The sequence below is a fragment of the Mytilus edulis genome, chromosome 3, assembly GCF_963676685.1.
Source record: "Mytilus edulis chromosome 3, xbMytEdul2.2, whole genome shotgun sequence".
NCBI lineage: Eukaryota > Metazoa > Mollusca > Bivalvia > Mytilida > Mytilidae > Mytilus > Mytilus edulis.
The window spans coordinates 18,654,777-18,670,425 of NC_092346.1; the positions used below are offsets into that span (position 1 = coordinate 18,654,777).

Genomic DNA, 15,649 nt, shown 5'->3' on the forward strand with positions numbered 1-15,649 from the left:
TATTTTGTATAGATAGTTTTTTTTGGTAGTATAATGTTTTGAGCGGTTCATAACACTTTCCATAAAATGTATTTTGTATAGATAGTGTTGTGGACGGCACAGTACATTCTATTGAAAATGTGCTATCTTCCTTGTAATAGAAAGTGTTGTGAGCCGCACAGAACATTATAATACAGAATAAACATGGAATTCATTAAAAATTTCAAGCACAAGAAATAAAGCAAATTCCATAATTAAAAGTAATTCCAAATCAAATAATAGCCTGTAAATTGTTTAAGTTTGTGATTAGGTTATACTGGCATGATATTTCTCTGTATTAACATGTTTTTTTAAACTTAAAAAAGATTGAACAAAAGAATTTCACCTTTTTCTCTCGCAAAATTAGTTTTTTCTTTTTTTATTATGAAAGAAATGTTTTGAGTGCTAAATTTTTATGCCCCATTTATGGGCATTATGTTTTCTGGTCTGTAAATCTGTCTGTTCATTAGTTCGTCTGTTTGTCTTCATTCGTGCGTCTGTCCCGCTGCAGGTTAAAGTTTTTGGTGGAGGTAGTTTTTGATGAAGTTGAAGTCCAATCAACTTGAAACTTCGAACACATGTTCCCTATGATATGATCTTTCTAATTTAATGCCAAATTAGAGATTTTCCCCCATTTTCATAGTCCACTGAACATAGAAAATTATAGTGCGGATGGGGCATCTGTGTACTGGAGACACAATTTCTTGTTTCTCCTTTATTTGTTCTGGAAACATTGTCAGTTTAGTTTAAACATATTTATTTATAGTGGATTGGGAAACAAGTTTTGAAACTTATATTAATCCCTTTCCACTTTGCGGGTGCAAGTGCTGCCTTGTACCGGCATTAGCCTGCTCTTTTTCGAAATCTACAAGGGTGTCTTTAACGTGCAAGAGATATGGCATTGTCAGTTTAAATGATAGATGCAAGGAAATTAATTTAGATAATTATGTTAAATTTTAGAAAATACTGTTACAAGGGAGCTATCACTTATATTGATAAAAAAGAATCTTGTTTGTTTAAAAACAGTAGGCATATGAGTTATGATTTTTACTCAGAAACTTTATGTATGGCAGAATGATTTATTTACAATAAAAAAAATTGTGCAAAGGTAAGTTACTTCGGAAAGTGAGCTTATTACAGCTATTTTCATAGTATTTATATAAGTGTTAAAATAGTACAATGAAATGAGATCAATATCATAAAATAACAAAATATTATGAAAATCAAAACCAGGAAATTGGAAACTACTTCAATTAATAAAGGTACGGTATAGACTGAATATTTAATTACTTTGAGTGTTTGTTATAATTCATTGCACAAGTTGGTTTAAATTTTTTTTTATTTATGTTGTGTTTACAAAATATTTACTTCTGTTTGTTATGTTAACATGGTTATGTTTTTGTTTGTATTGAAGTTAAACAAACATTAAAGATAATTACCGGTAGCTCTTTTTTTTTAAGATAATTTTAAAGTTTGTCTTAATTGTAGCTCTCTTTTTCATATAGGTTTAAAAAATAAAAAAGGTAAGAAAAATGGGATGGACAGGATTTAAAAAAATGCATGTTTCGTTTACAGTGAGTTATGCATCTTGAGGTGAACTTTTTAGAATGATTAAATTGAAAGGTTTTTTAAGAGAGGAGTGTTGAAGAAAAGTTATAGATGGGTTTAGAATCTGCAACTGAGTTGAGTTTTCGTCTTTTTTTTTCATATGTATATTATTATTACAACTTTCATAACATATATCTCAATGTATTCAAATCAAATTTGTATGTTAATTAATGATTTATGTTTGATATTTTAGTGATTTTACCATTTATTTATAAGAAATACTTGATGATGAAAAGTGAAAATTAAGAAATTGAATGTTTGAAAAGTTATACAAAATTTTAAAGTTGGTTCCTTGTAAACAGGTTTGGTCAAGTGAAGGTGAATTTTGAATGAACGTACGGTGACCTATAGTTGTTAATGTCTGTGTCATTTTGGTCTTTTGTGGATAGTTGTCTCATTGGCAATCATACCACATCTTCTTTTTTTATATAAGCAGTTACTCTGATGACTATTACATGTATCTGTTTGCAAAGATAGTTTTCCATTAACCTAATTTCAGTTGGAGTTATTCCCCTTGCATATAAGAAAGCAAACAGTTTGTTTAACAAATTTAAACGTGTGACATGTAGAAAAAGCAGTTGAATTTAAAAAAAAAAATCACAATCTGACTTGCAGTCAAACAGGGTGACCAAGGCTTATAACTCTATCTTTAATTTGGTCAATTGAAAACTTGCTATAATGTCTTCAAAAAAGTATCAATTTAAAAATAAGAATTAAGTAACTTTAACCCTGTCCACCCTCATTAATGCATGTTGCTATCGCATTTTGGAAGCATGTGGCTAGGTTGTAAAAGTACAAGTGAAAACTAATACCCAGCATGCATTGCTTATATAATCCATAATTTATGGCATTCAGCATAAATTTTATCCAGGCTTAACTAGAAAAATTCAGCAGCATTGCGATTCTCTGTGGTGCTTCATGGCATTCTAACTGTGTGTGTAATGCAAACTAGATTTAGAACAAAATGTGTTAAACTATCTGTACTAGGGGAGATAACTCTACATTAATTGTATGTTTCACATGTCAGTAGCAGTCAGGTGTTTGTTGTATTTTTCGAAACATCACAACCTTATTGGTAAAAGTGCCCTTGATTTTAAAATTTTCACTATATGTATTCCGTAATAAACATATTTTAAAAATATAGAAACTTGACTATTCACTAATGACAGATTATGACAAACAACAAATGTTTAAAGAAGTCTATATATTTTTTCAACACTAAACAAATATCTACACAGTAACGTACATTATATATGTCAATCTCTAGAGACTTATTTTCCCCCAAAGTCCCATCAATTTGTGAAAAAAATTAACACAAGAAAAACAAAAACTATCTTTAAAAAAGATATCCGACGTATTTAAATTTGAGTATATGTTTAAAACTATCATTTCGATAACCTTCAGAAGCACAAAGACACCATTTAAATAACGTTTTCTCTGTTTGTGTTCAGTATTCTTCGTCCTCGTTCTTTCTGTTTACATTCACCAAAACCCTGCGGAAATCTCACATACGTAGGTGCGTTCTAAAAGTCATGTACTTTCGTACAACAAAGTTTACATTCAAAATTATATAATTGTCCCGAAAATAAACAGCTGTCACGGATGCAAAGAGCTATTGGAGAAACAATTATTTTAATAAAAATATAAATCTTTGTTAGATCTAGTCAAATATTTATAGTTTTTCACTTGCTTCCAATCACGATATAATTAACGAGACGTTTTTTTCAAACACAACCAAATCACCCACCATGACAGCATTTTGTCCAATCACAGAAAGGATTTTCGAGCATGCGTATTCTGTTGCCATAGTTGAGTCTTTAAGTTCAAAGGGCACTAACCGAAACTATACCGACTACGTTGAAAAAAAAGATATAGTACAAAATTTTATTATTTAATTTGCTCTGATCATTTGACAGTTTTGTTGAAGCTTGTATTTGTGTGGTGTAGATGTACTTGTGTATTATTTTCTTTTCTATACAAAATTTAATTATCATGGTTAACAAAACTCTGAAAGTGAAGCTATGGCAAAAAGAAATGGATTATTTTTGTCAAAAGAAAAGGTCCTATTCAAAGATGAAGAAGTAAATTGGTTACACTAAGAAAAGTGAAATTCTAGACAATAAGCAAAGCAATTTTGATGGAAGTTATGGGATTAACCTAAATCTACACCGAAACACAATGAAAACTTAAATTTGACTCTCTCATTATGAACAAATCTAGATGTGGGATATGCTTCAATGCGACCGCAACCTGACAGCACATATAGCTAAAAGTCATTTAGAGGTTAACAGATAGTTTTCTATAACTGTATTATATTTTAAATCTTGAGTAAGTCTTCTTGAATACTGCATTGGTGCATTAATATACCAAAGATAATTGTTTGCTTATTTTGAAAATTAATCTATTAAACAAATTAAACAGTGACATAATTTTTAGAAGGGCCGGGACATTGAAAATAAAATACTAAAATGAGAAAGCAAATAGGGAATGTGTCAAAGCGACAACAACCCAACCATAGAGCAGACAACAGCCGAAGGCCACCAATGGGTCTTCAATGTAGCGAGAAACTCCCGCACCCGTATGCGTCCTTCAGCTGGCCCCTTAAAAAATATGTATACTAGTACAGTGATAATGGACCTCATTCTTAACTCTGAATTATACACAAGAAACTAAAATTGAAAATCATACAAGACTAACAAAGGCCTGAGGCTCTTGACTACATTGGGACAGGCGCAAAATTGCTGCGGGGTTAAACATGTGTTTGAGATCTCAACCCTCCCCCTATACCTCTAGCCAATGTAGAAAAGTAAACGCATAACAATATGCTGTTTTAAGCATTCCAGCTGACATGAGTTTTTATACGCCCGTCGTCATTTGGACGGGACGAATAATGGTATACCGTTGTCCGTCCGTCCCTCGTCCACACTTCGGACAATAACTCAAAAACACTTTCACCAATTTCCATGAAACTTAAGTGAATTGTTTATATCTATTGACGTAAGCTCCCTTTCGTTTTTTTTAAATTTCAGATTTGAAGTTTTGGATTTATGGGGCTTTATTCACAAAAAAGGGGGGATTTTCAACACTTCGGACAATAACTCAAAAAGGCTTTCACCAATGTCCATGAAACTTTGGTGAATTGTTTATATCTATTGATGTAAGCTCCCTTTCAATTTTTATAAATTTCAGATTTTAAGTTTTGGATTTATGGGGCTTTATTCATAAAAAAAGGGGGATTTTCAACACTTCGGACAATAACTCAAAAAGGCTTTCACCAATGTCCATGAAACTTTGATGAATTGTTTATATTTTTTGAAGTAAGCTCCCTTTCAAATTTTATAAATTTCAGATTTTACATTTCCGTGTTATGAATTTTTATGCTTAAAAAAGGGGGGATTTTCCAATTTTGGGACAATAACTAACACTTTCACAAAATTTTATGCAACTTTGATAAATTGTTTATATCTATTGACATAAGCTCCCTTTCCATTTTTATAAATTTTAGATTTTACGTTTTTTTAAGTAATGAATTTTTATACTTAAAAAAGGGGGATTTTATGAAACTTTGGTGAATATATTAATGTAACATCCCTTTTGATTTGTATATATATTTCTAGTTGATCATATAAATTCATTTAAAGCATAAAAGACAAGTTAAAAGAGCAACGGGCGTATCATGCGCTAAAGCGCAGCCCTTTATTATAATGCTGAATTTTAAATCTGTGGTTTAAAGCTTAGCTCCTTTGATTGTATTTGGTAATTTTGTATTTCATGTTTCATTGTAAATCTAGGAACAGTATATCTAATATATCTAAAATATAAGACCAATGGTGACCTTCTGCTGTTGTCTGCTCTATGGTCGGGTTGTTGTCTCTTTGACACATTCCCCATTTCCATTCTCAATTTTATGTTCCTGTTGTGTATTGATTAAAATTATATTTTTCTCAAGCTATACACAGCTACTTTTGCATAGGTACTATTTCTGTACTAAAATTTGTAGTACTGGAAATCTACTTTAAATATTCAGAACTATTTTGTTACTCTAAAATTATTGTAACATTTAGGTACCTGTATTTTACAGTACTTTATTTGTACTTGAAATTTAGGTACTACAGATTTTTGGTTACTACCGTTACATTTTCAGCATTTTGAAAGTTTTTCTATTTCAAATCTCTTAAAGTTATGATTTTCAAACATGGAATATTGTATTATTTCTGTACCAAAATATTTAGAACAAATCAAGTACAGTTAAATACAAGTACCTAAATATTACAACAGTTTTAAAGTAAAGAAATAGTACTAAATATTAAAAGTGAATTTCCAGTACTGCATTTTTTAAGTACAGAAATAGTACCTATGCAAAAGTAGCTGTGTAACTGTAGGTGTCATTATTTACTGTAACATTAATTCTATTTCAGTTAAGCAAGTGGTGTTTTAAATCTTTGTTTCAGGCTTTCAGCAATGCATTAAATATTTATGTCTCAGATTTATGTATGCTCACTTAATTTCAGGGATTACATTTTTGTTTTAAATATTCTCACATCCAATGAAAACTGAGATACTGATCATATGCTATTTGAAATAGAAATCAATTGGTTCTTTCTTTTTCTCAGTTGTGTTACATTCACCACCCATTATAACAGAGGAGGACAGTGCTTATTGTGATGGAGCCAGTGATATGTCTAGTGAGGGCACATTAGATTGTGATACTGCAAAGGATTCTGGGAAGCCTGGCAGCCCTGTCATGCCCAGTGAAGTATCCCAACACCCTGTGGAAACAGCAGAAAGTGACATGCCTGATTGGCTTAAAGCTGTAAATATTTTTCGTTTTCTGAAGATTTGCATTTTTCTACCTCTATAATTATGTATAAGTTGCCGCAACAGGCATGAAATATTTGTTATTTGAAAGCAATCAATTAATCCATTGGAATATATGTCACCCTCTACATGTCCCTTGAAATCATTCATTTTAAACTTAAATTCAAAGTAGACTTCTCTTTTTTTTCTGGGGCCTATGGTGACCATTATATATAGGTTTGACTGTTTTAAAATTTTGAATAAAATCAATTATTACAAGTCCAAAATAGATGCAAAGTTGTGTTTAAACTTAATTATACAATCCTAGGTTTATATTTTGTTGCACTGTATTTTGAATTTATTAATTTTTTCGTGGGTAACAATTTTTCGTATGTGGATATTTAGCGGTTTTGCCTTAGTCTGCCTACAGAACAAAATACAACCTTATAATCTTTTCTAATAAGGATGAGTTATTGTTCACATCTTTTTCCTAAAGTCTTTGATTGATTGTTTCAAATGGCCAATAATATCTTGTCTCCCTTATAATTTTTTTGCACATCTTTTCAAGACGCAATACGTTCTAATTTTTTAATCCATTCAATTTCAGTAACTGACAGATGGTCAAGTACAGCTAAACCAAAACTTTTTTATGGTTGTCCTTTTTGTCAGATTTAATATTTATTCTTTGTTTATCTTGATTCATTAGTAGTTTTTCTTATTCGTGTTTAAAACAAAATGTTATGCATGGTTTTTTTTCTGTCCAATGGCTTTTTTATGCCAAATATTACAAAATGAAATTGAGTTATTCCCCTTTCATTAAATAAAAAGTTTTAAAAATCCAATTATGGTAAATGTTTTTGAGAATGGTGTTGCAAAAAAATACAGCTGTTTATATGAGCCGATTTAAACATATCTGTTTGTTACAAATTACTTAATGAGAATCATAAAAGGATTGAATAATGACAGCAGATTGTAGTTCATTGGAAGGGGCTTTGAAATATTGGGATTTTGAGTATTTTAGACTCTAATTGTTGCAAAATTATGAACTTTGAATAAAAAAAAAATATTCTGACAGTTTGAAAATAATAACAAATTTGCAAACTTTAAATACATGATATTTTAACATGATGTACAGAGTCGATTTATTTCTGTGATTTTGATATAGAAAGATGCAGAGGCATGCCCCATGGTTTTCGTGATTATAACATTTGAGATTTATGAATTATTCATAGATACCTTTAAAACTAGTTATTTTGAAATTTTTAAAAGGCATGGACCATTATATAAAGGTCAAAGTAAATATTATGATATTTAACTTGAATGGTCAGATTAAAAAAAATATTATACATGTAGTAAAATACTAGTATAACTGTTTCAGGAATTAGAGGATGCTGAAGTGATACCTTATCCAGTAGGCAACCAACCACCTGTCCCACTGCTCCCTAACAAAACTTCCAGTATTAAATCAAATCAACCAGTTCCTAGTGTTCAACAAAATCCAGTAGCAAGTAACCAGCAGACGTCCGTCACCATGCCAACAGAGGTCTCCAAATCGAGTGAAAGTGTTCAACAAAATGAAATACCAGAAGAAAATTCGTCAGCTGTAAGATTTTGTTTTATATATGAATATACTGCCAATTCATTATTTTTTGTGGGTACACATTTTTGAGGAAACCTTGTATTTTCTTTGATATTTAATGATTTTACTAAGGTCTGCTATAATACAAGCCTATAGAACATATGTTGACATTGGCAGATCCAGGGGGGGGGGGTTCTGGAACCCCCCTTTTTTTTGGCCTCTCAATGCATTTGAATGGGGACATATAGTTGGAAACACCCCCCCCCCCCTTTTTTTGTCCTGGATTGGGAACCCCCCTTTTTAAAATGGCTGGACCCGCCCCTGGTTGACCATTTAAATTTATTGTTCACATGTATGATGTAGCCACTAAATCAACAAAAATTGGTATCCAAGGAATAATATTGAATCTAGAGTATACTGCCATCATATTAGTCATTTGTGACTTCAGAAATTCAAATATTTGGCAAAAATACTCAAAAACTTTTAGTATTAGTATTTATTTATAAAATTTGTCATGAATAGTTACAGTAAATGCAAACTAGTATAGGGTACTATGAATCAAATCATTTTTTTACTTATGGTGAGAGAGGGTGCATGTACACCCACATGTAAAACTATTTAGTCCCATCAAATTTTGTCAGTGTAGATCTTGTTGGCTGTCTAGTGTCTGGGCACTTCTCTTTTTAAGTTTTTTAAGTACATACATATGAGATATTTTTTTAAATGTACTTAAAAGATGAAAAACAGTTCTAGTACTTCTTAATGACTATCTTAGTATCATAATTTTGCATTACATGTACTACATTTGTACTTCAAGTGTCAATCTTGTGAAATCGTCTTTTCCTTTAAAAATAAAAAAAAAAGACAGACAGAAGATGTTCGAGTCTAAAGTTTATCTATTTCATCCTTTTTGATACAGACTTGATCAGACATTCAAAATAAAAAAACACTCACATGCAGTGCAAAAGTCTACATTTCTCTAAATATCTATATCACACCTTAAATAAAGAATATGATGGTCCGAAGACAATTTCTAATACAAAAATATGATGACTTTTCATAACTAAAGATTTGGCTACCGCTTAAGCAGAGGCTGATATAGGAGACAGGGGCTCAGGGTCCACATTATTGAGCAACAAATATGATAAATTCATAGATTTTTCACAAGTTTCACTCAAAACATTGACCTAAAATATATTAATCAAAAGATTAAATGCTCTGCCTGAATAAACTAACAGACTACAAATTATAATAACTGTATATAATTTAATTTTGGATGTAACGCGTCTTCTGATTGGATGACGTTATTTTGCTATGAGCCCATAGACATAATTTAGTCATGTGACCGTGACGTCATCAACGTTTTTTCATGGTTTTCTACGGTTTAAAATGGAATTTAGAATCAAATTATAAGAAATGACTGTAATATTTTTTCTGTCTATTCGAAATAACATAAAAAATGTGGTGCACACTGTTAAATAACCCGCTACGCGTGTTATTCAGTGTGCACCACATTTTTTATGTTATTTCTTCATAAACAGAAAAAATATTACAGTCATTCCTTAAATAAAATATATTTAAGTATATTCTGATAACTTAACATAAAACATTAATTTAATGCAAAAACATACAAATTATGTTCTACTAAATTTGAACTGTAATCATTTTGTACTATAAAGGTACGAACACAGTATAAAGTACTTGTTGAGTACTTTTTTGCAGCACTTTAATATCTGAAAATTTACTAAAAGTAAAACAGGTGCAGAGCCTGTTTATGAGAACACCACTATAAAAGAACAAAAACAAAAAAAAATATCAAAAACAAAATTCCAAGAAATTGCAAAACCGAAAAAGTCCTTTATCAAATTGCAAAATCAAAAGTTCAAAAATATCAAAACGAATGGAAAACAACTGAAATTTTCCTGACTTGGTACAGGCATTTTCAAATGAATAAAACGATGGAAAAGTCAGGTACTTCAAACTTATAGCACAAATCTATTAGCTGATGTGCTGGTACTACATTTATAAATTTTCAATACTTAAAGTACTTAAAGTTTAAAGTACTAAATTAAAAAAAATGCACTTTCAAAGGACGCTGAGTACTTCAATCAATCAATTTATAATGTGGATTCAATATCATATGTTGGATACCAATTTTTCATGGATTTTGTGGGTATAGGCGAACCATGAAATTAAACGTTTAAAGAATAACAAATTTTCTAAAGCCTTGTATGAAGTCTTCGGCAAAACCAAGAAATTAAATGTCCACAAACATACAAGTTTTCCTTCATCCATGAAAATTGGTAACCACTAATGAATGTCAATATAATACTTCCATGATCAAACTTATTTTGGGTTTTCCCCATAACAAAACTGTGGCCTTTGCCTCCATACAAAAAATATCAAATCTTCCAAAATTTACATATATTAGATTAGAATGGGTTGAATCCTACAGTTAAACAGATTTCATCTCATGTTAAAAAAAAAAAGTTTCACAGATCAGATAAACTTTTTGTGAGTAGTTTCCCTTTGTAACTTCAGGCAGAAGGCAGCAGGGGAGCCATATTTTTTTTGTCAAATAGAAACTTTAATTATTTTCTGATTTTAACATTTCCATCAGGAACATTAAATAAAAAAAAGGCAATCAAGTTTTTCTTAACAGTGCGCATGCTTATTGCCATTAAATGTGAATTCTAATAGATTCCATGCAAAGCAACCATTAAAGTCAAGCTTTCTCTAACGAAATAAAAATTCCACTTGAAAATCATCATAGCCTTGAAATGTCTTAAATCTATTTAGAGTGCAATGGGAGAAACAAACGATAAAAGTACAGAGTATATTCTACGCTTTCTTCATTAACCACCTAATCGAATAAAAGCCAAGTTTATTAGATAGTTTAATCTATAATAGCAAGCTAAAAACAGTTCAATTGATATATGAGGGTCACCTGAATTACTTCATTAATTTGCTCCGCGAGAATATAATTCCAGGCTGAGAATATAATTCTAGGCTTTGGTAACAGTATTTTCTTCATCGGGAGAAAATTAAAAAGCACTGCTTAATCAACTCTCTGTCTGATGTATACGTCCTTTCACAAATATGTTATTTTACTCTATCATAATAAAAAAGATTCCTTCATTTGTTTTCAAGTATTTTGTTTTTCTTAATACATTAGATTGAGAATTTGCTTTGCCCACGTTTAATACATTACATTGTTTTAAATAGTCATAATTACTTTTGCTGTTTTTTGTATAATTTGGTAAATTCTCAACAATAACAACTTTTTTTAAAATAATTTTGATGGAACTTTCACCATTCAACTCAAACTTAACTCATAAATATGTGTAGTTTAATGTTATATATTTTCATAAGTTTGACAGAATATAATTTTTCAAGAATTCATAAGTTAAAGCATGAACTGACTATACAAGTTTCTCTACATTTAAATGTATAATATTCCTATGAAAGGTTATGTGTCACATGAGTATCAGAGTCTTATGGCTTATCTTCCATGTTGTTTTTTTTTTACCTCACCTAGCCCAATGAGCCAAGTTAGCTTTTCTCATCACTTTGCGTCCGTAATCAGCAATAATGTCAGCAAAGTAGGAACTATAAATAAGTCAATATGACCAAAATTGTCAATTCACGTGGGAATGACCCCTAAGGAGTTGTTACCCTTTGAAGACCCACTCTTTTACAAAAATCTTCTACTCTCAATCTACTGGGCCAAATAGAATTAAACTTTTAGGTAGCCACAATTTTCAATAGGGTATCATGATTGATTAATGTATCCACCCTGTCATCCAACCAACATGGCCACTATGGCTAAAAATAAACATAGGGGTTCCCTGTCATCCAACCAACATGGCCACTATGGCTAAAAATAAACATAGGGGTTCCCTGTCATCCAACCAACATGGCCACTATGGCTAAAAATAAACATAGGGGTTTACTATAGTCTTTAGTGAAAATTGTAAAAAAAAAAACAATTTCAAATGGTCTTGCTCCACAAGCACATAAGCACCCATTACGTTATAGTACAAACCCAATGAAAAGTTTTATCCACATAATCCATATGATGTGGATGTAAGCAACTATTTAACTTTAAGTTATAGTTTGTGTGACAAGATACTTTGTCAGCAGTTACATTAAATGCTGTTTAGGATAATTACCCGGAAATTTGTTAATGATTTAGGTTTCAATTTAATGAGAATTTTGTAAACACTAATAAGTTGTCTACTAAAGTACAATATATCTTTTTCTTGAGTTAAGAAAATAGATAGTTAAAAGATATTTTATTGTCCAAAAGACATTGACAAACTATAAGGATCAGGCACAATTAGTTTTGCAACTTGAAACGTCTTCTCCACAATCAGAAAATAAATTCCACAGTTAAATCACCCTGCAAAAAAAACATTTCTCAAGGGTTGTTTGTCTTTTAACAAATCTCTGTCTCTTATTACAGTTTCTTCCTACCATGGTTCAGTATTGCAAAAAGCAGACTTCTTTTTAAGCCATGTGTTGAAATAATCTTCACAAATTTATGAACTTTTTTATGATTTATTAATTTTTCAATTTTTTTTTTAATCTTTTTTACACAGAATAATACAACAGAAAATTCAGTACCAATAGATGTCAATAACCTTTTGGAAAGAATATCATTATTAGAGAAAGAAAACAAAGAGGTAAGTTATTTATAGGAAGAATTTTTTTTTTTTTTTTTTTATAAAAATCAAGGACACATGACTTGTGATAGCCAATGAGACAACTTATAATCCACCAGAGTCACATGACCTGGATTCATGTAAACAACTGTAGGTCCATGCCTTCAAACAATGACCAAATAGCTGTATACTCACGAATGAAAAGCCCTGGGGTTGAAGTCATAAAACTTTGCTCAGTGCTCGAAGTACAAAAATCATGCTCGAAACATGAAATCCAGTATTTTGATTGGTTGATTCTTGAGTCTGAGTACAAAAATCGTGCATGAAAGTTTTATGAACGTAAGGCCTGAAATGACAAAATGTGAAATAATTCAAACTAGAAAATCAAATTGTATTTGCCTCAAAATTATAATGCTTGGCTTGTTCTTGAAATATAAAAAAATGAAAAATTTAATTTTTGGTGGCCCATCATCATGATCCTCATAGGATATTTGATATCAATGAATTTTATTATTAAACTTCTACTAGAAAAATATGTCGAAAAACAAGAATTTCAACATATTTATAATCTGAAGAGGATTTTAGATGTAAATCATACATGTATTTATTTCTTAAAAATAACGTATAGAGAAATTTAGTGATTTAAAATCTGCAAAATGTTGAATATCCTAGGAGAGTTGCAAACTATCAAAAAAAAAGTTGACAACATGAAAAATAAACATCTTTGAAGATTGAATTAATAAACAATTAATTTCCCCATGGGCTACAATGATAGCTTTTTTTGAAATACAGACTTTAGAAAGTAGATTTTTTTAACAAAACCTTGCTAGAATTACTGAAAAGTTATTCGGACAGTATTTTTTAGTCCAAAAAATATAGTTTGGCGTTGCTTTTTTTAACGTATTTTGTACTTATCTCCCATGCCTATCAATTTTGCACTTAAAAAAACATGTCTAATGTCCTAGTGTTGAAAAGACATCTCATTTCAGTTAGGGCTAAGGAAAATAATTTGTTTGGTCTATATGATATAATGCAGAATGCACGAAGTCTCTAAAAATAACAAATAACGGGCGCACATATCAACCAATCAGGATTAGTCATACTTTTAATTCTGAATACCATGTTATGCTCATAAAATGGCATCGCCCATACAATCTAATGGTGCATTGAGAAGTCTTTTCTATTATTGTTTAGGTCTTCATTTGAGGGAACCAGTAAAGTTCCAATAAAAACAAAGTTATTTGTAGCAACTAATGATTTATAACTAACATATATGTCCTTGTATCAACATGCATTTAATAGTTTTATGGCTTCATTTATTTTCTGCTTTTAAAACTTACAAATCAAAACAACTGAATTAATTTGTTTGTCATACAGACATTTCATTCACTTAAATCTTCCATTAAAAGAAGTAAACTAGTAATCTTCTCCAATCAAAGTAATTTACAAGTTTAATTAAGCAGCCCACATATTATTTAGCCTTCAGCTAAGTAGTCAGCGCCTGGTACTTGTATGATTTAAATCCATATATTCCAATCGCAAATTTTTATGATTGTACAAATATGATTAAGTTGCAACTTTTATAAAAAATAAGCAGATGTGGTATTTGAGATTGCCAATGAGACGATATGAATTAATATAAAACAAGGTAAATGTGGTGGTATTGCCAATGAGACAACATACCCGTAGCCAGGGGGGTTCGGATGAACCCCCCCCTCCCTTGAAATCAAATAAGCACAGTTAAAGTCAACGTTTTGTTCAAATTGTGACTGTCAAAGTCCAGTTCATGAGTCCAACCCCCCCCCCCATGGAAATTCCTGGCTACGGGCCTGGACAACTATCCACCAGTCAAAATTACTTACATGTAAGCTGCTTAAGAGGTTATTGCAAAACTATGTTTTATATTAAAGCTATAAGTAGAGGTAGATCTACATGTATGGACTATAGAGAGTTTAGGTGCAAAATAAGGATTTTTATTGAGGGAGCACATCTCTGAAACTAAAGAAAGGACAATTTTTTTTTCTTAGTTATTATTTTTTTTAAATCGTTCAATTTATGGGCACCCCCTGGATGCACTTTTCTCCTCTAGTCTATTTTGAAAAATTAATCTATTGGTTCTGGGATTTTGGTTAAGGAAAGGACAACCTGCATAAGTTTGTGTTCCTCTTTAATTTTACTTCTGTTGTCATTTTTACAACCAGTAAGTTCCTTACAAAAATATTGCATTGCAAGTTAATACATTATAGTGTTTGCAGTACTATTAAAATTTCAGTCAAATAAAAATTAGTAGATTCAGCAAATATTTCACTTCATTTGTTTTATTTTTTAATATTGAGTTCAATACAAGAAAACCTTCAAATGTAATTTATCCCCAGTGCATTTAGCACTATGAAAATGTAGAAGACTAAAAAATATTGTCAAACTAATGTCACTTTAGATTTCATATTTATCATTACAAGAAAATATAAAAGTGCTTATATGAGTTCAGTCATCACTTTTAATTATCATCTCCGCCAATTTTTAAGTCAAAATAATGTGCGAACAACGAATACGCTGAATTGATAAAAAGTTAGAAGATTTATTTGTAATCCAATTAGTTCTAGAATATTTATTTGAATTTTGAAAAAGGCTTATCAGCTTATTTGTTGCAATTAAACATTCACTGCACAATAAGAATTTTTACCATTAAAGATGTCGGTCAGAATTGGATATTAGTGCATATAAACTCATTATTTGATTTCGATGCCAACAATAACCTTGACGGATGGAATAATGTTTTATTATTATAGGAAAAAATAACTCAATATAATATCATGAGATAACAAATTCTTACTTTATTTGATACCTTATACTATAATATAAAAATAAGATGTGGTAGGATTGTCAATGAAACAACTCTCCACCTGAGACCAAATGACATATTTAACAACTATAATATAGGTTATCGCACAACCTTTTGAGCAAAAACCAGACCACATTCACG

At 30.6% G+C, this 15,649-nt stretch overlaps 1 protein-coding gene across 1 annotated transcript in view; it reads left to right on the forward strand.

Moving 5' to 3' along the window:
- The window catches only part of LOC139515948 (serine/threonine-protein kinase Nek9-like), a 109,270-nt gene that overhangs the window by 87,194 nt on the left and 6,427 nt on the right, over positions 1 to 15,649 (forward strand). The window contains exons 21-24 of the mRNA XM_071305735.1: positions 1,524 to 1,541; positions 6,240 to 6,439; positions 7,802 to 8,026; positions 12,604 to 12,687. Coding sequence (XP_071161836.1) covers positions 1,524 to 1,541; positions 6,240 to 6,439; positions 7,802 to 8,026; positions 12,604 to 12,687 — 527 coding nt within the window. The remainder of the gene's footprint in view (positions 1 to 1,523; positions 1,542 to 6,239; positions 6,440 to 7,801; positions 8,027 to 12,603; positions 12,688 to 15,649) is intronic.